General features: G+C 39.9%; 1 protein-coding gene across 1 annotated transcript in view; it reads right to left on the reverse strand.

The window, feature by feature from the left end:
* Positions 1-592: 592 nt before the first annotated feature.
* The window catches only part of LOC126253472 (uncharacterized), a 28,569-nt gene continuing 5,385 nt past the window's right edge, over positions 593-23,776 (reverse strand). The window contains exons 2-3 of the mRNA XM_049954831.1: positions 792-878; positions 593-712 (exon numbers count right to left, since the gene is read on the reverse strand). Of these exons, the coding sequence (XP_049810788.1) occupies positions 686-712; positions 792-878 (114 nt within the window). The 3' untranslated portion in view covers positions 593-685. The remainder of the gene's footprint in view (positions 713-791; positions 879-23,776) is intronic.

Here is a 23,776-nt window from a genome sequence, read left to right on the forward strand (position 1 = left end):
CTTTGTGAACGTCATCTGCACTCCTTGCGATACATTCTGAATTATACACACAACATGTTTATGCACATTTAAAGAATTGGTAGTGTAATTTATCATTAAGAAATTACAATTCAATAACAGCAGTTTTCGTCAGCAAAACACTAAGAAATAATTATCTTTGCAAAGAAAGCAAAGAGTGGTACAAGTAAAGGTAACAACTCATCAGATAGCAGAGGCATCGAGCAGTCTATAGGCACAGAAACAAGACTGAAGACAAGTGGTGCTGCATCTTGACTGGAAAAATGAATTGTGTTAGATAGAGTGGGCAAGAGGAGAAATCATTCTGGCTAGATGGAAAGGTGTCTGATGTTTGGGAGGGAGACATGGTAAGCAGATAGTATAGGAATGTGGCATAATAGAAATGGGGGAAAGTTGCATGTGGCACAGAACAAAGTGGGGAGGGGGCAGGGGGATATAACAGAGGCCCATAGGAGGATAGAGGCGGATAGAAGCAGATATGGGTCAGCAGCTAACACAACGAGGTCAAGAGGATTAAAGGATGAAGGACATGTTGGAATTGAGTGTTCCCAAATGCGTAATTGAGATAAGCTGGTATGGTTCAAATGTAATTTATTGTTTTTTATAACAAATGTAAATATTTTACAGGTATATACATTTACTAAAAACTACCCTATCAAAAGTTGACTTATTTGTCTGGTATTGCTTCCAGTCCCTGCAAAACAAGGAAAGACAGTAAGTATTATAAATGTATTACACAGTTTCATTTATTTCACTTCCAAGAGGCTACTTACCTTTGTTTTATAAGCATTTCCTGTTAGTCTCATATCTCTTGTATACATTAACCTTTCCCACCTGTTTGTTAGGTTACGGCGGTAAGGCTAGAAGAGAAGAATATTCCAGCTATATTATGCAAATTTAGAGATGTTTAATAATAGAGCAGACTATTTTTCTTTCTATAATGGCATAATTTACTTATTTAACAATTATACTTTGTGTGTGTGTGAAATTATATGAAAAAATTCTAGAATTCAAAGTTTTGTGCCTTGCACTTTAATTCCACTTCATGCCAAAGGTAAAACTTTGACAAACATATTTTAATCTAGTAACTTCCATATCCTGAATAACTCTTAACAACTAATATTTAATGTTGTACACATATAATACTTAAATAAAATAATCTATACTGAACTTATATATCCTTAAACACAAAGTTTAAGACATATAGAATGCTTAAAATGTACTACTATCTCCCTGGTAATATATTCATTCATTCATTCATACACTGAATTTCATAAGCACCATCAGGTATGTGGGACAAGTAAAATTATCAGTTAACAAGCAGAAACAGCCACAGCACTTCACTAAACCATACTTACAACAAATCATGATTAGTGCCAATATACTCATACAGATAACACTAATCAACAATGTTATCACCAATTATGAGAATGGTGTAATTTACTTCATTGTGGTTGCTGAATCCAAAAATGAAATCAGTTTTTGTCAAATGGACACAATTTTTTTTTCCAACACATTAATTTCTATCTACAGAAATTCTTAAAACTGCTGTTTTCCCATCATTCACAGTATATCTGGCCAGTTTAGTAACAGGAACCCATTCCTTCTCAGTTTCTTGGCTTCCATGGACTCTACAATGTCCTCTAACATGAACACAGCTCTTGCGGCCTACATGACCACCGCCGGAACCAAAAACTCCAAAAAAACACTCTCGACCACCAGTTAGAGCAGTGTCTACCATATTTGGCAGACTCTTCTGTCTGCTGATTTAATGGTCGAAAAATAATTGAAAATGAACAAGAAACTATACAGCAGGAATTAGTGAAGCGTAGTGGCAAGAAGAACAGGACTTCTGGTCAGGTCAGTACAGGGTTAACAACACAAAATCAAGTGGGGATAATGTAGTAGTAGGTTCAATAATGTATAAGAAAGTGGGAATGCAAGTAACTTACAATGAATAGCACAGCATACGCATCATTACAGCCAAAGTAGACGCAAAGCCAACATCCACCACAGTAGTTACAGTTTACATGCCTACTACATCTGCAGAAGATGTGATTGAAAGAATGTATGATGAGATAAACGAAATTACTCAAACAGTTCAGGAACATGAAAACTTGTGGATTGGTATTCGATAGCAGGTAAAAGATGAGACGGAAAAATAAAGGAAAACAAGGCCTTTTGCAGAGAAAAGAAAGGAGAAGCTGTCTGGCAGTATATTGTGCCGAGTACTCTTAATTGTTGGTAATTTTTGGTTTAAAAATCATAAGAGTATTGTATGCATGGAAGTGACAGACACCGAAAGGCTTCAAATAAATTACCTAATGCAAAGCAAGATTCCAAAACCCAATTTTAGACTGCGGAACGTTATCAGGGGCAGTTGTGGTCACAGACCATAATTTATTGTTTATGAATTCCAGATTAAAACTGTATAAATTACATCAAGGTAGGGAATTACTAAGAAGGGACCAGAATAAGTTGAAAAAAGTAGATGTTACTGTGTGTTTTAAAGGAAGTATTAGGCAAAAATAGACTGAAACAGGCGTAAGAACCACAACAGAAGAAAAAAAGGATAGCTGTGATAGATGAAATAGTGAAAGCAGCAGAGGTTCAAATAAGCAAAAAGAGAAGATGCTGTAGAAATCCTTGGACAGCACACAAGATACTGAATCTAACTGACAAAATATGAAGTAAGCAAACTGGAATATAGATGCCTAAATAATGAGATTAATCAATTATTGATAATATAATGAAAATGGACAGATAAAAACATCTACTCACCAAGCAGCGGCAGGGGCGTGCGCGCACGCGCACCCGCATACACACGCACGCACACGCACGCACAAAGGATTTAACTTTCACAAGCTCTCTGATCCAGTGGCTCCGTCTGGTGGAAGAGTTAAAGGGGAAGGAAGAGGGTGAAGGGAAAGGACTGGAGAGGTTTAGGGAAAGAGGTAAAGTTTAGAAAAGTCACCCAGAACCCCATGTCAGGGGAGACTTACTAGACGAGATGAGAAGGGAAGACTGATTGTTGAGGACTGCACAGGACGAGATTTGAAAATCTGAGAGCTTAAAGGTGGAAGACAAGGTAATGTGCAAGACAAAGTACTACTAAAACATTGTGCACAAGTTAATAAGAGTGAAAAGCTAATTGTATTGTATACAACAGAGGTGGGAGGGGGAATGGCGAAAAATAGACAAGTGGGAAAATGAAAGATGTAGAAAGCTGAAATGGAATGAAGAAAGAAGTAGTCACTGTGAATAAATGCTGAGACGGAAGGAATTAACATAAATTAAAGCCAGGTGGGTGGCGAGAACCAAGAACATGTTGTTGTGCTAGTTCCCATCTGCGGAGATCTGGTGCCTGTAGGAAGAATCCAGATGGCGCGTGTGATGGAACAGGCACCGAGATCATGACTTTCATGTTGTACAGTATGCCCTGCAGCAGAATATTGTGTGCTGCCTGTGTACACCTTCTGCCTATGCCCATTCATCCAAACTGATAACTGGGTGGTAGTCATGCCGATGTAAAAGGCTAAACAGTGTTTACATAACAGCTGGTATATGATGTGTCATTTCACAGGTGGCTCTCCCTTTAACAGCACACGTTTTGCCAGTTACTGGGCTGGAATAAGTGGTGGTAGGAAGGTACATAGAATAAGTCCTGCACTGGGGACGGCCACAAGAGTAGGAGCCATAGGGTAGGGAGATGGGTGCAGAAGGAGCATAGGGTCTGTCATGAATATTGTGGAGATTGGGAGGGCAACAGAAAGTTATTCTAGGTGTGGTGGGCAAAATCTCAGACAGAATGGATCTTATTTCAGGGAATGATTTTATGAAGTCATGACCTTGTCAAAGTAGCTGATTGACACATTCAAGACCAGGATTATACTGGGTGTAAAGTGGTGTGCTACCAAGTTGTTTTTTGGAGAGATCAGCAGTATCAGTTTTGAGAGTGACGGCCCACGAAAATCTGCTTTTGAACTAGGCTGTTGGGATAATTACATCCAGTGAAGACTGAAATGAGAGTGGTGGTGTATTGCTGTAAAGAGTCTCATCCAAACAAATATGTTTGCCTCTAATGCAAAGGTCGTATGGGAGGGAATGTTTGACGTGGAAAGGATGGCAACTGTCAAAATATAAGTACTTTTGTTTGTTAGAGGGTTTGATGTGAACAGCTGGCCTTCGGTGAGGATGAGATCAACCTTTTCATGGGTCACTTTGAGGGGGCATTCCTGGGATCCAAAAGTCTTCAGCCCCCTTGTTTGGTTTAGGTACATTTATGGGTTCTTTGCTATATGGACTCGTGGTGAGGCTGATCTGTTAAAATTCCTGGAAATTCTGAAAAATTTCTCTGAAACAAATTTCACATGGTCGTATTCTGAAGCCCATGGCACTTTCCTTGAAGGAAGATGGGAGTGAGACAGGCACAATTTCAGATGATCTAGGAAATGATTGGTATCTTTAATATAGGATGGAAGTGTTTGTACTATAGGTTGCATGTGCTAATCAACTAAGGCAGATATATGTTCAGTGGGTGCTTTGAAGTCAGCAACTACAGGATGACAAGGATGATTGGGGTTGCGGATCTTAGAAAAAAGGTAAAAGTTGGGGGTGCATGGTTTGGGTGGGCTAAAAAGTTCTATGGATTGAGGTGCAAGTCCTTGCGAGGGGCCTGAGGTTTTTAGGAGGTCTGTAGGTCAGTTTTAATCACAGGGATGGGATCTTGGTGGCAGATGCTATATGTAGAAGTGTCAGACAACTGGCGTAGACCTTCACTAACATATTCCTGTTGGTCAAGCACCACAGTGGTAGATCCTTTGTCTGCAGGGAGGATAATGATGGAGTCATCAGCTTTTAGGAAACGTAGAGCCTGAAGCTCTGCAGAGGACAGGTTAGGGTCATGTTGTAGGGACCTGAGGAAAGATCGTGAAGCAATGCTGGATGTGAGGAAGGCTTGAAAGGGATGATTCTGAGGTTGTGGTGTTGCATCAAGTTGGGATAATGGTCGGAACAGTTCAAGACAGGGTTTGATGTCAGGTTTGCTGTTGGAAAGGTTTTGGGATTGGGTTGCAAAGTGATATTTCCAGTTGACATTATGTGCAAAGGAAATTAGGTCCTTCACCAAGACAACATGGTTAAATGCAGGTTTAGGGCTGAAAGTGAGACCCTTGGATAATACAGATAATTCAAGGGGCAAGAGTGCTCCTTCTGCACCCATTTCCCTTCCCTGTGGCTCCTAACCCTGTGACTGCCCAATGCAAGACTTGCCCTATATGCACCCTCCTACCAACACCTACTCCAGCCCTGTAACTGGCAAAACATATACTAACAAAGGGATAGCCACCTGTGAAATGACACATCATATAATAGCTATTATGTAAACACTGTTCAGCCTTTTACATAGGCACGACAACCACCCAGTTATCAGTCAGGACAAATGGGCATAGGCAGAGGGTGACACACAATATCCTGCTGCAGAACTCGGTACCTGTTTCACCACACACACCACCTGGATTCTTCCCCCAGACACTGGTTTCTCTGATCTTCGCAGGTGGGAACTAGCACTACAACTTTATTCTCGCCACCTATGTGGCCTTAATTTACTATTCCTTCCATCTCAGCATTTATTGACAGTATCTACATAGAGTGAAGTGTGGCACCTGGAATGTAAAAACACTATTCTCACCTGGAAAGGCAAAGGTTCTTTATGAAGAACTGAATAGATACAGGCTAGACATAGTGGCACTGCAAGAAATAAGATGGCCTGGAGAAGGACTGCATAAAGAAAAGTGGTATAGCTACTCCTACAGTGTAAATAAAGAAGGTAAACATCAGTTTGGAGTGAGCTTTGCAGAAGCCAACAGAGTAAGGGGAAATATCGTGGACTTCAGCGCTGTTAATGAAAGAATATGCTGGATAAGAATAAAAGGAAAATTCTACAACATAACTCTGGTTTCATTCCATGCACCTACAGAAGATAAAGATGACAGTGAAAAAGACAGTTTCTACAAAGACCTAGAATCAGTGTATGAAGATGAACCATCATATGATGTGAAGGTTTTCCTTGGTGATGCCAATGCTAAAGTAGGAACAGAAGATATTTTGAGACCTTGCACTGGCCTGCACAGTCTGCATGATTCTTCTAACAACAATGGAATGAGATTAGGCAATCTAGCAGCTTCAGAAAACTTAAGAATTATGAGTACCTACTTTCCTCGCAAAGACATCTATACGATAACATGGAAGCCACTTGACCAAGAGACTCAGAACCAAATAGACCACTTACTTGTAGACGCCAGACACAAAAGAGCTACCCAGAATGTAAAATCTCATGAGGTGTGCATATAGGATCAGACCATTACCTTGTGATGACAACCATGCAGGATAGGATAGAAAGCCGTAACAACAGGAGAAGAGAAGCAAAATAAATGCCGATCTACTGAAGGAGGACCACATTAAAGAAAGATATGCACTTGATATTGGAAACAAGTTTGCTTCAATAGAAGGAGAAGAAGAAGATGATATTGAAAAGTTTTGATTGAAAATCAAGGCAGGTTTAAAAGATTCTGCAAGTGAGGTGCTGAAACCAATGGAGAAAAGGAGGAAGAGCAGAGGATGGCTTAATGATAGGTGCAGAGATGCAGTCACCAGGAGAAAAGCAGCAAAACTGTCATGGCTGACAAACGAACACTATGAAAGAACATGGTTGGGATGCACGGAAGCAGCTAAAGAAGCAAGACACGTCTTTCAAACAGAAAAGCGAGAGTTCATAAACAGTAAAATAAAACAGGCAGAAGAATACCGGACAGTAGGAAATACAAGATACTTTTAGAGGACCGCCAGGTTCTTCAAGAAAGGATCCAATCCAAGGACTGATGCGATCAGAGGTCAAGGAGGACAGATAATCTTAGATGTAATGAAAGCTATGGAGGAATGGGAAAACTACTTCAAAAACCTCCTGAATGTGGATGTAAACACCATGAGTGCTACAACAGAAAATGATGAAGAAGAAACTTATAGAGAAAACAGATATACTGTACCTTTGGGGAAGTATGAACTACCAAGCATGGAAGAGGTAAGAGCGACCATAAAACTGCTGAAGAGGTGGAAGGCACCAGGTATAGATGGCATAACTGCAGAGATGCTGAAGGAGGGAAGAGCTACTCTACAAGTGAGACTATACCACTTAGTCTGCTTAATTTGGAAGAAGGAAAGGATCACAGAAGAATGGAAGGAGTCTGTTATCTGTCCTATACTAAAGAAAGGAGACCCAATGAGATGTAGCAACGATAGAGGAATCACACTACTATGTACAGCTAATAAGATCTTGAGCATGTTGTTACTAAAGGACTAACACCACATGTCGAGAAAGTAATGGGATTCTAACAAGCAGGTTTCAGATAGGGTAAATCAACTGCTGAACATTTACATACAACAGAGCAAGTGCTAGCAAAGAGCTGGGAATTCTGCAAAAATGTTCACTGGACTTCCAAAAAGCATATGATAGTGTGAATAGACAAGCAATATGGCAAGAACTCTAAAGGGCTCAAGTTCCCAGAAAACTCATAAAACTGACACAGATATGCACCCAGGAGACAACATGCATGGTGAAAGTAAATGGAAACATATTCAAGAAGTTCAAGGTGAGGACAAGAGTGCGATAAGGAAACTGCCTCTCCTCTCTCCTGTTTAGAGCCTGAGAAACATAGTGAGACAGGAATACAGCTGGGAAGAAGGATCAACACCCTGGCCTATACGGATGATGTAGTTTTAATAGCAAAGAGCGAGCAAGACCTGGTTCAGATGACAAGAACATTAATGGAGGAGGCAATGAGAGCAGGCCTGAAGTTGAATATGGATAAGACAAAATACCTCGTAGTTAGCAGAGAAAATGGCGACACACTCCTGAACGTGGAGGACAAAGTCTTTGAAAGGGTAAAAGACTAAACATCTTGGGTCTATACTCAATGAAAGGAACGAGGTAGACCAGGAAATTACCGCACAAATACAAGCAGGAAATAGGTCAAGGTTTGCTCTGGGAAAGCTGTTAAAGTCCCGGCTTCTACCGATATCCTCAAAGACCAAGATTTACAAGACAATAATACAAGCTGTAGTCTTATATGGAGCAGAGACCTGTACCATCACCCAAAAGATGGAAAGAAAACTCCTGACATTTAAGAATCCCATCCTCAGACAGATTTCTGGGCCAGTGAAGAATGGAGATGGATGGAGGAAAAGAAAGAACTGTGAATTGTAGGAGCTATACAAGTCAATGGACATTGTGGCAGAGATCACAGAAAAAAAGACTGAAGTGGCATGGACATGTAATGCGTTGAGAAGGACAGACCATGAGGTAGGTAGGGGATGACAACCACGGGGAAGACCACGTCTCTGATGGATTGATCAGGTCAGAGAGGATATGAGTACGCTGCGGCTGTCTGAAGAAGAATACATGGATTGAGGACGCTGGAGGAGGCCGATTGCTGAAGCCAAAGACCGACTGTGGTTTGTGTGGCCAATGCATTGAGTAAGTAAGTAAGTAAGTAAAAGTAAGTAAGTAAAAGTAAGTAAGTAAGTAAGTAAGTAAAAGTAAGTAAGTAAGTAAGTAATTACTTATTTTTGTAAGTAACTACTACTTTCTTCACTCCATTTCAGCCTTCTACATCTTTCATTTTCTGACTTTTCCATTTTTCACCACCCGTCCCACCAACCTCTGTTACACATAATTCACTTAGCTTTTCACTCTTATTAATTCGTGCACAATGTTTTATTAGTAATCTCTGTCTTGCATATTACCTTGTCTTCCACCTTTAAGCTCACAGGTTTTCAAATCTCGTCTCGTGCAGTCCCCTGTCAGTCAGTCTTTCCTTCTCGTCCCATATGGTAATACTCCCCTGACCTGGGGTTCGACATGATTTTTTTCTAAACTGTACTCCTTTCCCTAAACATCTCCAGCCCTTTCCTGCACCCCTCCCCCTTCCGCTCAACTCTTCCACCAGAAGAAGGAGCCACTGGCTCCGAGAGCTTGTGACACTTAAATCATTTTTTGTGTGTTTTCCCTGATGCCGCTTGGTGACATTTTTTTATCTGTCCATTTACCTTATATTATAAACAATGAGATTGGTGGGAATAGGCAACTGGCAAAGCAGGAATGGCTGTACGAAAAATGCAAGACTGTAGAAGCATGCAAGACTAGATGAAAGACAGGTACCATCTATAGGAAAATTTAAGAGACCTTTGGAGGAAAGAGAAGAAGCTGTATGAATATCAAGAGCTCGATGGTAAGCCAGTATTAATTAAAGAAGGGACAGCCGAGGGAAATATACAAAAGGGCTGTACAAGGAATATTAACCACAAGGCAATATTCTACAAAGGGAAGAGGAAGTGGCTGAAGATGATGTGGGAGTTATGATACTATGAGAAAAATTTCACATGGCTCTGAAAGCCCCAAGTCAAAACAAGGCCCCTTCAGAATTACTGATATGCTTGGCAGAGACAAGACAACAATGACAAAACTGCCTCACTTTGTATGCAAGATACATCAGACATGCAAAATACCCTCATACTTCAAGAAGAGTAATAACTCCCGTTTCAAAGAGGAAGGTACTAACAGGTGTGAATACAGATGAACCATTACTTTAATAAATCAGGGCTGAAAAGTACTGACAGGAATTTTTTACAGAGGAATTAAAATACTGGGAGAAGCCAACCTCAGGGAAGATCAGTTTGGGTTCCAAAGAAATGTAGGAACACACAAAGCAATATTTACCCAAGACTTATAAGATAGGTTCAAAGAAAGGCAAACCCATCTTTGTACCATTTATAGATCCAGAGAAAGCTTTCGACAATATTTATTGGAATATACTCAAACACTGAGGGTATTTGGATAAAATATAAGAAGTGAAAAGTAATATTCAACTTGTACAGAAACCACACCACTGTTAAGAGTCTACACATATGCAAGGTGAGCACCATTAGTGAAGAGAATGAGACACAGTTGTAGCCAATCCCAAATGTAATTCACACAGTTTCCTTCATTGCTTATTCAGTGTACAAAGGAGACATTTGGAAAGGGAATTAGAAGTTCACAGAGAAGAAATAAAAACTTTGCATTTTACTGATATTTTAATTCTGTCAGGGCTTGGAAGAGCAGATAATGGAACTGACAGGGTCTTGAACATGAGTTATAAGATGATTATCGACAAAGTATAACTAGGGTAACGAAATGCAGCTGAATCTAGTGGTGATGTTAGAATTAGATATAAAAAGGTGGGGCAAAAAGTAATCTATGAGTTTTTTAATTAGGGCAGCAAACTAAATGACAATGGCCAAAGTGGAGTGGATATTAAATGGAGACCGGCAATAGAAAGAAAAGTTTCTGAAAATGAGAAATTTATTAACACCAAATATAAATTTAATATATAGTAAATCTTGCAGCCTTGTATGAAAGTAAAGTAAGGGCAATAAATTGTTCAGGCAAGATGACAATAGAACCCTTTGAAATATGGTGCTACAGAAGAATATTGAAACTTAGATGGGTAGACGAAATAACTAATGAGGTGGTGGCTGTTGTTGGTGCCGCTATTCTCAGTCCTAAGATTAGTTTGACACAGCTCTCCACCCTATTATATCCAGTGTAAGAATCTCATCTATGAATAACTACTGCAACCTACATCTATTTGAGGAGGTACTGACCCGAATTACAGAAAAAAGAAATCTGTGGCACAAACTGATTAAATGAAGTAACACATTCTGAAGCAGCAAGGAATCATCAATTGGGCAATGTCAGCTGTGTGGGGGGTTAAAATTGTAAAGGGAGACCAAGGCTGTAATAGAATAAGCAGGTTCAATGGATGTAGGTTGCCACAGTTATTCAGAGTTCAAGAGGCTTGCACTGTATAGACTAGTATGAAGAGCTGCAGCAAACCAGACTTTGGACTGAAGAACACATTGACAACAGACAGACACTGTAAAACTCTTCATAAGTAACATTCAACTCCAATTCTATGGTCACCCATAATTAGCTTGCAATGTAATGAAATAAAATATGAGAGGAATTGCATATATATCATGATATAATGTGAAAGAAGTTATATTACACCGGATTTAACTGTAAAAAGTCAGAGTATCAATTAATGTGGACTGCACATCACAGCAAAATATTATTAATACAGCAACACTTAAATTTCTGAGTGGGAAGTGTGCACTGACTGGAATTTACCAACTGTTAAGTTCTAATAAAGAAATTATCTTCCTGGAAGTTTTTGTGTTAACTGGATAAAAGCCTGTGTGAATTCCCAAATATAGTTACATGAATTCCCAAATATAGTAACAGCAGGGGACTGTAGAACAGTGGGTACTTAATAATAAACACACAGACTTCAGACAGCATATTAGCTAGACGTGTATAAAACTGTTTCAAACTTCTTGTACAGCCTTGGAGTTTATTGGTAAATTTAGTAATATTAAAGAAAGGGGTATTTATAAAATGCTTGGAAATGAACAACATAAAGGCAGTACATCACAAATGGGGGGAGGATTATTTAGATCCAGAAGTTCGTGGACCAACTATAACACTTAAGTGTTAAGAATAGAATTTTAAAATTATTAAATAAAAATAATATGTTACATTGAAATTGGTTTTAAAAGGTGGAGATTTACTTGCTAACCACACAGTTTCATAATACAAGTCACCAGAGTCCTGAAAATTTAAGTGTCTGTTGCATATTTTTTTATGCAAGTCAAAGTTTTGTGACTTTTTATGTTATAGTATTACCATATCGAAACTGCAATGTAGTGGCATAACAGAGTAGACCAGCAATACTATAAAATCATTAGTTACAAACAGAAGGCAAATTTTGGAAATGAAACCAATACAATTATACCGTAAGAAGCATTACGAGGGTGGTCTGAAAAGTTCTCGGAATCACCACAGTAGGTCAGCGCTAGCGAAACGAGTCGTTCATATGATATTCATTGGACTGTTGACTGTAAAAATGTGCCACATCAGTGCTCTTGGAAGAGAGCTGTGGCGGTGACATGGCTCTGTTGTTGTTGTTCCACAAGGTGATTTCTAAAGATGGGAAAAAAATTGAGATTCGAGAATAAACTTTGTAAAGAAAGGTATGAAACCATAGGACATTCATGCCAATTTCCAGAATACACTGGGGGACTCTGCTCCTTCATATTCAACTGCTGCCAAGTGGAGAAATGAATTTAAATTTGGTCGGGAGAGCTTAGATGATGATCCTCACAGTGGTCGGCCAAGATGTGTCACTACTCCAGAAATCACTGCAAAAGTGTACAAAATGGTCATGGAGGATCACCGATTGAAAGTGCGTGAAATTGCTCCCGCTTTCCAGATGTCATCTGAAAGGGTATGTCACATTTTAACTGAAGAATTAGAAATGAAAAAATTGTCTGCAAGATGGGTGCCGCGAGTCTTTATGTGTGCCAGCACACTTTTGCTGTCGCCATGGCAAAATTACACTGACTAAGGTATGAACTGTTGCAACGCCCACCTTATTCACCTAGCTCCATCAGACTTCCATCTCTTCCCAAAACTGAAATTTTTTCTTGGTGGACAAAGATTCAATTCAAACGAAGAATTGATAGCCAGAGTTGACAACTATTTTGCAGGCCTGGAGGAAACTCATTTTCAAGATGGGATCAAGGCACTGGAACATCCTTGGATCAAGTGCATTTATCTACAAGGAGACTACATTGAAAAATAAAAATAAGTTTCAGCGATGTAAGAACTTTTTTTCTATTCCGTTCCAAGAACTTTTCAAACCACCTTTGTACCAAGATTTTTGGGAGAAAATGTCCTGGGTAACCAAGAATTCAATATTAAACCACTACTCTATATACTTTATGTAAATGAGATGCCAAATCAAGGTGTTTGTGTATGATGATGACAAAGTAGGAAAGGCCTAGAAAGTAGAGCTTATGAGGATATGGCAAAGAGGAAATAAAAAGTGTGAAGTGAACATCCTATTTGGGAACTGCCTGTAGAAGAAAGATTAAGAAAAGGCAAACCTACGTTTCTAGCATTTGTAGACTTAGAGAAAGCATATGACAATGTTAACTGGAATACTCTCTTTCAAATTCTGAAGGTGGCAGGGGTAAAATACAGGGAACGAAAGGCTATTTGCAATTTGTACAGAAACCAGATGGCAGTTATAATGGTCGAGGGGCATGAAAGGGAAGCAGTGGTTGGGAAAGGAGTGATACAGGGTTGTAGCCTCTCCCCGATGTTATTCAATCTGTATATTGAGCAAGCAGTAAAGGAAACAAAAGAAAAATTCGGAGTACGTATTAAAATTCATGGAGAAGAAGTAAAAACTTTGAGGTTCGCCGATGACATTGTAATTCTGTCAGAGACGGCAAAGGACTTGGAAGAGCAGTTGAACGGAATGGACAGTGTCTTAAAAGGAGGATATAAGATGAACATCAACAAAAGCAAAACGAGGATAATGGAATGTAGTCAAATTAAATCGGGTGATGCTGAAGGAATTAGATTAGGAAATGAGACACTTAAAGTAGTAAAGGAGTTTTGCTATTTAGGGAGTAAAATAACTGATGATGGTCGAAGTAGAGAGGATATAAAATGTAGACTGGCAATGGCAAGGAAATCGTTTCTGAAGAAGAGAAATTTGTTTACATCGAGTATAGAGTTAAATGTCAGGAAGTCGTTTCTGAAAGTATTTGTATGGAGTGTAGCCATGTATGGAAGTGAAACATGGATGATAACTAGTGTGGACAAGAAGAGAATAGAAGCTTTCGAAATGTGGTGCTACAGAAGAATGCTGAAGATAAGGTGGGTAGATCACGTAACTAATGAGGAGGTATTGAATAGGATTGGGGAGAAGAGAAGTTTGTGGCACAACTTGACTAGAAGAAGGGATCGGTTAGTAGGACATGTTTTGAGGCATCAAGGGATCACAAATTTAGCATTGGAGGGCAGCGTGGAGGGTAAAAATCGTAGAGGGAGACCAAGAGATGAATACACTAAGCAGATTCAGAAGGATGTAGGTTGCAGTAGGTACTGGGAGATGAAGAAGCTTGCACAGGACAGAGTAGCATGGAGAGCTGAATCAAACCAGTCAACTGTTGGTTTCTGTGTCAGGTTCTTCGGTTGACATTTATTTAGCGATTTTCCCGATGCTTCACCAGCTTGAGTCACTGGCATTGTCAAAAATTCTCTCTTCATTGCTGGTGAACTTTGACAATGCCACCCACTCATGCTGGTGAAACATTGGAAAATCGTTAAAACATGTCAGCTGAAGAAACCGACATGGAAGATAACAGACAACATGTCAACAAGTGGCCACAAAAGCCTCCACAATTTTGAAGCTATTCATAAATGGAAATGAAAATACTTACACCAAATTCCAAACTAATGACAAATTTTGTTAACATTTGGAATAGGCCTACATATGTAGAAAAGAATCTAGTGTAGCCAGCTCCTGGAATTGGGGGTACACATTAACAAAAAGGGTAGTCCACAAGCATAAGCCACTCAAGAAAAAATATAAACATACACTGACAGAAAAAAATTGCAACACCAAAAAGTAATTAATGTAGAGTAATGAAATTTTGGGAATGGTAGCATATTTAAGTGAAAAACATTGCAAGATCAGAGGTTAATTTAAGCTACTGCAAACGTGAAATGCTCGTACATTAATAACTGTTGTAACTGCCAGAGTGTTGAAGGCAAGCATGTAAATGTGCGTGCATTGTCTTGTACAAGCATTGGATGTTAGTTTGTGGGGTGGAGTTCCGTGCCTATTGTACTTGGTCAGCCAATACGTGCACAGTTAATGCTGGATGTGGATGATGCTGGACTAGTCACCCAATGATGTCCCTTATGTGCCCGATTGGAGAAAGATCTGATGAGTGAGCAGGCCACCAACATGTTGACACACTGTACAGCATGTTGGTTTGGAACAGCTGTATATCGACAAAGGTTATCCTGTTGGAAAACACCCCACGGAATGCTGTTCATGAATGTCAGCACAACAGATCAAATCACCAGACTGACAAAGAAATTTGGAGTCAGGGTGTGTGGGATATACACGAGTGTTCCTACTGGCATATGATGTTGCACCGCATTTCCAGGTGTGTTAAATACACAGACAGGTAGATTGCAGGACCTCATCTAACCTCCTCCTAACCAACACATTGCCATCACTGGCACCGAAGCAGAACCAGCTTTTGTTGGAAAACACAACAGACCTCCATCCTGGCCTACAATGAGCTCGTGACAGAAGTCACAAATGGAATGTGCGCTACAAGGCACTAGTCTCAGAGCTGTCCTTGAAGTGACTGATTTGTAACAGTTTGTTAGGACACTGTGGTGCCATTGCAGCTCAAATTGCTGCTTCAGATACAGTCCAATGCGCACGAGCCATATGCCGAACACAATATCTTCCTTCTCAGTAGTGCCACGTGGTCATCCAGAGCCTGGTCTTCTTTCAGCACCATCACTGCAGCAATCATGTCCAGTGGTTACATTCCTGCCAAGTTTTTCTGCAATATTGCAGAATGTACATACAAACTCTTAACACTATTACATGATCTCATTCAACTCAATGAGGTGTTGATAATTGCGTCTTTGTTGCCTTAAAGGAATTCTTGACTATCAACAACTCACCATGCCTAGTCTCACAGGTAACTAATGTTAATGACCATTACAGCATGTATTTAAAGCAAACCTGCACTACAATTGCCACTCTTATGCGACTGGCATGAAATTTAAACAGACAGTCAAGCATTTTCCTGTCCACCATCTCAGATTCGAATAAAACTTAGCTGTTTTGTTTTCCCTAATGATAATAAGCAAATATATCAAAATTCAATATTCAACATTTAACAATGGAAAATCCAGGATGGAATGTAACAATACAACAGAAGAAAAGTTGCTACTCACCACATAGCGGAGATGCTGAGTCGTGATAGGCACAACAAAAAGATTCACACAATTACAGCTTTCGGCCATTAAGGCCTTATATATATATAAAAAAACCAAGGTGATGTGACTTACCGAACGAAAGCGCTGGCAGGTCGATAGACACACAAACACACACACAAAATTCAAGCTTTCGCAACAAACTGTTGCCTCATCAGCAAAGAGGGAAGGAGAGGGAAAGACGAAAGGATGTGGGTTTTAAGGGAGAGGGTAAGGAGTCATTCCAATCCCGGGAGCGGAAAGACTTACCTTAGGGGGAAAAAAGGACGGGTATACACTCGCGCACACACACACATATCCATCCACACATATACAGACCAAGTCTTTCCGCTCCCGGGATTGGAATGACTCCTTACTCTCTCCCTTAAAACCCACATCCTTTCGTCTTTCCCTCTCCTTCCCTCTTTCCTGATGAGGCAACAGTTTGTTGCGAAAGCTTGAATTTTGTGTGTGTGTTTGTGTGCCTATCAACCTGCCAGCACTTTCGTTCGGTAAGTCACATCACCTTTGTTTTTAGATATATTTTTCCCACGTGGAATGTTTCCCTATATAAAAAATGAAAGTGCTGGCAGGTCGACAGACACACAAACACAAGCATACACACAAAATTCTAGCTTTCGCAACCAATGGTTGCTTCGTCAGGAAAGAGGGAAGGAGAAGGAAAGATGAAAGGATGTGGGTTTTAAGGGAGAGGGTAAGGAGTCATTCCAATCCCGGGAGCGGAAAGACTTACCTTGGGTGAAAAAAGGACAGGTATACACTCGCACACACACACACATATCCATCCACACATACACAGACACAAGCAGACATTTGTAAAGCCAAAAAGAGTTCGGGCAGAGATGTCAGTCGAAGTGGAAGTACAGAGGCAAAGATGTTGAAAGACAGGTGAGGTATGAGCGGCGGAAACTTGAAATTAGCGGAGGTTGAGGCCTGGCGGATAACGAGAGGAGAGGATATACTGAAGGGCAAGTTCCCATCTCTGGAGTTCTGACAGGTTGGTGTTAGTGGGAAGTATCCAGATAACCCGGACGGTGTAACACTGTGCCAAGATGTGCTGGCTGTGCACCAAGGCATGTTTAGCCACAGGGTGATCCTCATTACCAACAAACACTGTCTGCCTGTGTCCATTCATGCGAATGGACAGTTTGTTGCTGGTCTTTCCCACATAGAAAGCTTCACAGTGTAGGCAGGTCAGTTGGTAAATCATGTGGGTGCTTTCACACGTGGCTCTGCCTTTGATCATGTACACCTTCCGGGTTACAGGACTGGAGTAGGTGGTGGTGGGAGGGCACATGGGACAGGTTTTACACCGGGGACAGTTACAAGGGTAGGAGCCAGAGGGTAGGGAAGGTGGTTTGGGGATTTCATAGGGATGAACTAAGAGGTTACGAAGGTTAGGTGGACGGCGGAAAGACACTCTTGGTGGAGTGAATGGACTCAGGCAAACAGTGTTTGTTGGTAATGAGGATCACCCTGTGGCTAAACATGCCTTGGTGCACGGCCAGCACATCTTGGCACAGTGTTACACCGTATGGGTTATCTGGATACTTCCCACTAACACCAACCTGTCAGAACTCCAGAGATGGGAACTTGCCCTTCAGTATATCCTCTCCTCTCGATATCCGCCAGGCCTCAACCTCCGCTAATTTCAAGTTGCCGCCTCTCATACCTCACCTGTCTTTCAACATCTTTGCCTCTGTACTTCCACCTCGACTGACATCTCTGCCCGAACTCTTTGCCTTTACAAATGATCAACACCTTCAACCCATTACATGCAGTCTCCCATCCTTCATCAAAGACACCAACCACTTTCTCAAACGCCTGGAATCCTTACCCAATCTGTTACACCCGGAAACCATCCTTGTAACCATTGATGCCATTTCCTTATACACAAATATTCCGCACGTCCAGGGTCTCGCTGCGATGGAGCACTTCCTTTCACGCCGATCACCTGCCACCCTACCTAAAACCTCTTCCCTCATTACCTTAGCCAGCTTCATCCTGACCCACAACTTCTTCACTTTTGAAGGCCAGACATACCAACAATTAAAGGGAACAGCCATGGGTACCAGGATGGCCCCCTCGTATGCCAACCTATTCATGGGTCGCTTAGAGGAAGCCTTCTTGGTTACCCAGGCCTGCAAACCCAAAGTTTGGTACAGATTTATTGATGACATCTTCATGATCTGGACTCACAGTGAAGAAGAACTCCAGAATTTCCTCTCCAACCTCAACTCCTTTGGTTCCATCAGATTCACTTGGTCCTACTCCAAATCCCATGGCATTTTCCTTCACGTTGACATCCAGCTGGCCAATGGCCAGCTTCACACATCCGTCCACATCATCATACCCACCAACAAGCAACAGTACCTCCATTATGACAGCTGCCACCCATTCCACATCAAACGGTCCCTTCCCTACAGCCTAGGTCTTCGTGGCATACGAATCTGCTCCAGTCCTGAATCCCTGAACCATTACACCAACAACCTGAAAACAGCTTTCGCATCCCGCAACTACCCTCCCGACCTGGTACAGAAGCAAATAACCAGAGCCACTTCCTCATCCCCTCAAACCCAGAACCTCCCACAGAAGAACCACAAAAGTGCCCCACTTGTGACAGGATACTTTCCGGGACTGGATCAGACTCTGAATGTGGCTCTCCTGCAGGGATACGACTTTCTCAAATCCTGCCCTGAAATGAGATCCATCCTTCATGAAATCCTCCCCACTCCACCAAGAGTGTCTTTCCGCCGTCCACCTAACCTTCGTAACCTCTTAGTTCATCCCTACGAAATCCCCAAACCACCTTCCCTACCCTCTGGCTCCTACCCTTGTAACCGCCCCCGGTGTAAAACCTGTCCCATGAACCCTCCCACCACCACCTACTCCAGTCCTGTAACCCGGAAGGTGTACACGATCAAAGGCAGAGCCACGTGTGAAAGCACCCACATGATTTACCAACTGACCTGCCTACACTGTGACGCATTCTATGTGGGAATGACCAGCAACAAACTGTCCATTTGCATGAATGGACACAGGCAGACAGTGTTTGTTGGTAATGAGGATCACCCAGTGGCTAAACATGCCTTGGTGCACGGCCAGCACATCTTGGCACAGTGTTACACCGTCCGGGTTATCTGGATACTTCCCACTAACACCAACCTATCCGAACTCCGGAGATGGGAACTTGCTCTTCAATATATCCTCTCTTCCCGTTATCCACCAGGCCTCAATCTCCGCTAATTTCAAGTTGCTGCCACTCATACCTCACCTGTCATTCAACAACATCTTTGCCTGTGCACTTCCGCCTCGACTGACATCTCTGCCCAAACTCTTTGTCTTTGAATATGTCTGCTTGTGTCTGTATATTTGTGGATGGATATGTGCGTGTGTGCGAGTATTTCCACTCCCGGGATTGGAATGACTCCTTACCCTCTCCCTTAAAACCCACATCCTCTCGTCTTTCCCTCTCCTTCCCGACGAAGCAACCGCTGGTTGCGAAAGCTAGAATTTTGTGTGTCTATCAACCCGCCAGCGCTTTCGTTTGGTAAGTTACATCATCTTTTATATATATATATTACACAAAATACCCTAAATTAAAAAATAATCAGTCAAACTTCCCTCCAAAGTTTGGTATCCAAATTTTCAAAAATCCACTTTTTAGGCCCAAAAATAACAGACAAGGAGTGATTTATGAGAGTCTATTTCTTTTCTATAGTTAGATATCATACACTACTAGCCTCGTATAGAGCAAGAACACTTAAAAATGTCTCCTTAATTTTTTATGAATTTTTGAAATTTGAAAATTTTCTTTTTTTTTGTAAAGTTTGGGGTTAGTTATCTCACGTGGGACTGAATATAAAAATATGATTTTTGCACAGTTTGTACACCTACATGATAGCAATGTACAGTAAAAATTTCAACACTGATTTCTAATTGTAACAAAGATATGAATTTTTGAAAATGAGGAGATAATTCACATTACTCTACAACTGATCTTATGGCTGATGCCTATTCGTGTGTGATATTGACGATTGTTATTGAACATACTGAACTGTATACAAAAAGTGGAAACATCATTGAATGTAACTTTTATATTATTTTGACACACTTAAATATTTTCAAGTAACATCCTTCGAGATGCGACTGTTCCTAAACTTGGTGTAGGATGTTAAGAACACTGATTTCTTCAGACGGCTTCTGTGAAACAGAATAAGACCTCCCAGTTGCTGTGGTAAGTTCAAGCACTGAAAGTTTCCTTAAAACATTTTTCATTGATATCCAAACTTTGTCACTGGTACATTTCTTGAATGATGTTCTTAGGCCAGAAGGGTGGTAAAAATGCACAAAAACCATCATTGTTTTCCAGGCTTATTCTTTCAACCTCTGCAAGCCACCACTGTCCATCACACACACATGCCAGTATGTCATTCAATGTTAAAGACAGATTTAATTTTACTGACAATGAGCCTCATAAATTTCGGTTCCTGATGTTACATAGCATCGAACTAAGTTTTCTGCAACGCCAAGGCATTTGTGGAAATGCCTTGTTCCTTTTATTGCTATACAGTTTTCAAATCTGGTTTGAAGTGTTGTTTTCATACGCAGAACCACTTCTTTCTTGATCAGAAAATAGGTAATGCCTCTAATATTATCCTTGCAAAAAACATACATGTCCTGTACTGTGAGAATTTGGTCTGTGGTTAGTCTTTGTAGGCTGGCTTTACTTACTTCACATTTTTTTGTACTTCCTTCTCCATCAAATGCGTTTTTACCATGGCAAGATGCAAAAAAGTGCCAGTCGGCCTCCAACCAAAGTCTACTATGTGGTTGCACAGATTTGAAAAGATTCCTTTTGTTCTTGTACTTATTATCACTTCCATATGAATGAAAAGTATATCAACTTCTCAATCTTGGGAAAATTTTCTTTTGCATAATTTATTACATACTTCTGAAACATGTACAACCAAACTGTTGTGCTCTAAGTAGTCACTTAGAATGCAAATTGAAGAACTGCAAACTTCATCTTTCTTATTTTTAAAGTAGAGAATAAATGGATGCACTGTTGCCCGGTCATTGAGCCAGTGGTACCCTTGTATTGCATTGCATCCTGAATCACAAATGTAAAATTATCTGCAAAAACACCTAGCACTGTGCATTCAGTTTCATGAAGTTGTGCTGTTTTTGTCCTTCAAAAACGTGCTTTGGATTTTAGAAACATGGTGGTGACTTGAGTTTTTGTAAGTTATCAATTAAAGATTCCAAGTACTCTTGCTGAGATTTAACCACTGCTATCATTTCTGCCCTGTCAGTTGTGACCCACTGTTTGAAGGTAATACTGTCTGGCATTTCCTCAACATATTCGTGAAACAATTCAATAACTGTTTCCTTACCAGGATATTTATTACACAAACTCATCATGCAGTGATAACTGTTAGTGTCACAGACCATTAAATCCAATAACTCTTTGTAGTTAAGCTCACTGAGTTTAGCACCCACAATCATCAGTTTGACATTTTGATGATATAAACAAACACACATGGAGTGTGTCCCTGAGGATCCAGTCAAAATACACCACTTTGGGGCAGAGGTCACAAAATTTTGACCTTCCAATTTTGCATTCAGGATGAAAATTTTTGGAAGCTACATAAAGTTCATTTACATTTGACAGCACTAGTCATTTCTGCTTTGTTACTTTAACTCCATTTATAACAACTCCTTTGCTATCTTTGCAACCTGGTCACATTCTACTGTTTTCATCATCTTCAAAAACCTGCTGGATCTTTTTAATTGTTTCTTCACTTATACCTACTCCTTTCTTCTTTCCTCAAACTGGAAGAATGTCTTGCTCTTTCACTAATTTTCAGGTTAGTTTAACCAAATGATGAGAAAAGTTGAATTCAGTAACTATTTTTTTCTCTTGACCATGAATCAGGGAGCAAACTTAAAATTTTAACTTTTACCTCTTTAGGTGCCATTGAACATTTAGTTTTTGATTTCTCTATTAAGCTCAAATATTCAGTGTCAGATTATGCTGATGGTAGGTTTTCCTCCTCTTTAGAAATAATGTTGGTATGTGTATTATTAAAGCACGATTCCAAGTCTTCTCATTTTGTCTGAAATTTGTTGTACCTTATTTTCAATAGGTGCTTTTCTTTTTCTGCTGCTTAATTTTATTATTTTTAAAGCAGGAGATATGTCTAACTTAGAAAAAGCAAAATCCAATATTCTAACATCTTCCTCATTACGAATATAAATGTCATTAACAAGGTTACAAGATTCTGGTTCCGGATTCACAACAAATATTGAGTAACAATTTGGGCACAGGGAATTTCCAGGAATCACATTACATTTCATTTGGGATGCTGTTTCACTCTCATAACAAGGACAAATTCCCTGAAACCTTTAGTAATAGGCTTTTAATGAACTTTAAGTGTATCACAGCACTTTCTTCCAAAAATGTGGTTGTACTTCAGAATATTTCTTCTCATGATACTCACACACTGATGCTAAGAAGAACTTACTCGAAATTTAAACGAAGTTTGTGTAACTTCAAAGTCATTGACATTTTTCAAGTTTTTTTCCAAACTGAACCATAAACTGTTTTGTGATACACTTCACTTGCTATCTGTCCAACAGAGCACTATTCATCCATGTTATTGCATTCCAGTTAATCTCTCAAAATTAAATACAAATTACACACGGAACAAAGCACGTAACACATTCTACACTCTCGAAGTATGTACATCCACTCTAACAGAGGTTTCAGAACAGATTGACTACAACAATGCCACAACCAGCAATAATGTACTTCTTTATTGACAATAAACCTAAACGTAAATGGGCATTTTTATTACCATAGAACAAAAGCAAAAGCTCCTATTATTTAATATTGCATTATTAAAAATAAACAAACAAAATGAATATTGGGTGATTGTTAACTAAATATGACAAATTTTATTACAATGAAACAATAAACCATTTACATAGGCAACAGCCATAAGATCAGTTGTAGAGTAATGTGAATTATTTCCTCATTTTCAAAAATTCATATCTTTGTTACAATCATATATCAATGTTGAAATTTTTACACTAGGTTGTTTTCATATAGGTGTACAAACTGTGCAAAAATCATATTTTTATATTCAGTCCCACCTGAGATAACTAACCCCAAACCTTACAAAAAATGTAAATTTTCAAATTTCAATAATTCATAAAAAATTAAGGAAACATCTGTAAGAGTTCTTGCTCCATATAAGGCTAGTAGTGCATGACATCTAACTATAGGAAAAAAATAGACTCTCATACATCACTCCTTGTTTGTTATTTATGGGCCTAAAAAGTGTATTTTTGAAAATTTGGATACCAAACTTTGGAGGTCATTTTGATTGGTTATTTTGGAATTTAGGGTATTTTGTGTAATAGACAATGTTGTAGAGGACACTTTTCTAAAAACAATCGTGTCATTTGCAATGTTGTAACTTAACCCAGTGCAGAGATATTCAAATTTTCACTAATGCCTCCAGACAGAAAAATCTTTGTGCGGCTACAAATAAAAATGGCCACCATCCAGTAAAGGTGCAAGATAAATTATTTTAAAAAACTGTTTTGAACTTCTCAAATATAGGACACTCACACATACAAAATTAAAATATCTAAAAATGGTCAAGCAACCATCACTGGACCAGTTCATATGGATTGACCCTGTAACAACACTACCAGAATGAGAGGATTCACCAGTGCCACCAAACAAAGGACCATTTACAAAATCCAGATTGCTGT

The sequence above is a fragment of the Schistocerca nitens genome, chromosome 4 (genome assembly GCF_023898315.1).
Source record: "Schistocerca nitens isolate TAMUIC-IGC-003100 chromosome 4, iqSchNite1.1, whole genome shotgun sequence".
Classification (NCBI taxonomy): Eukaryota; Metazoa; Arthropoda; class Insecta; order Orthoptera; family Acrididae; genus Schistocerca; species Schistocerca nitens.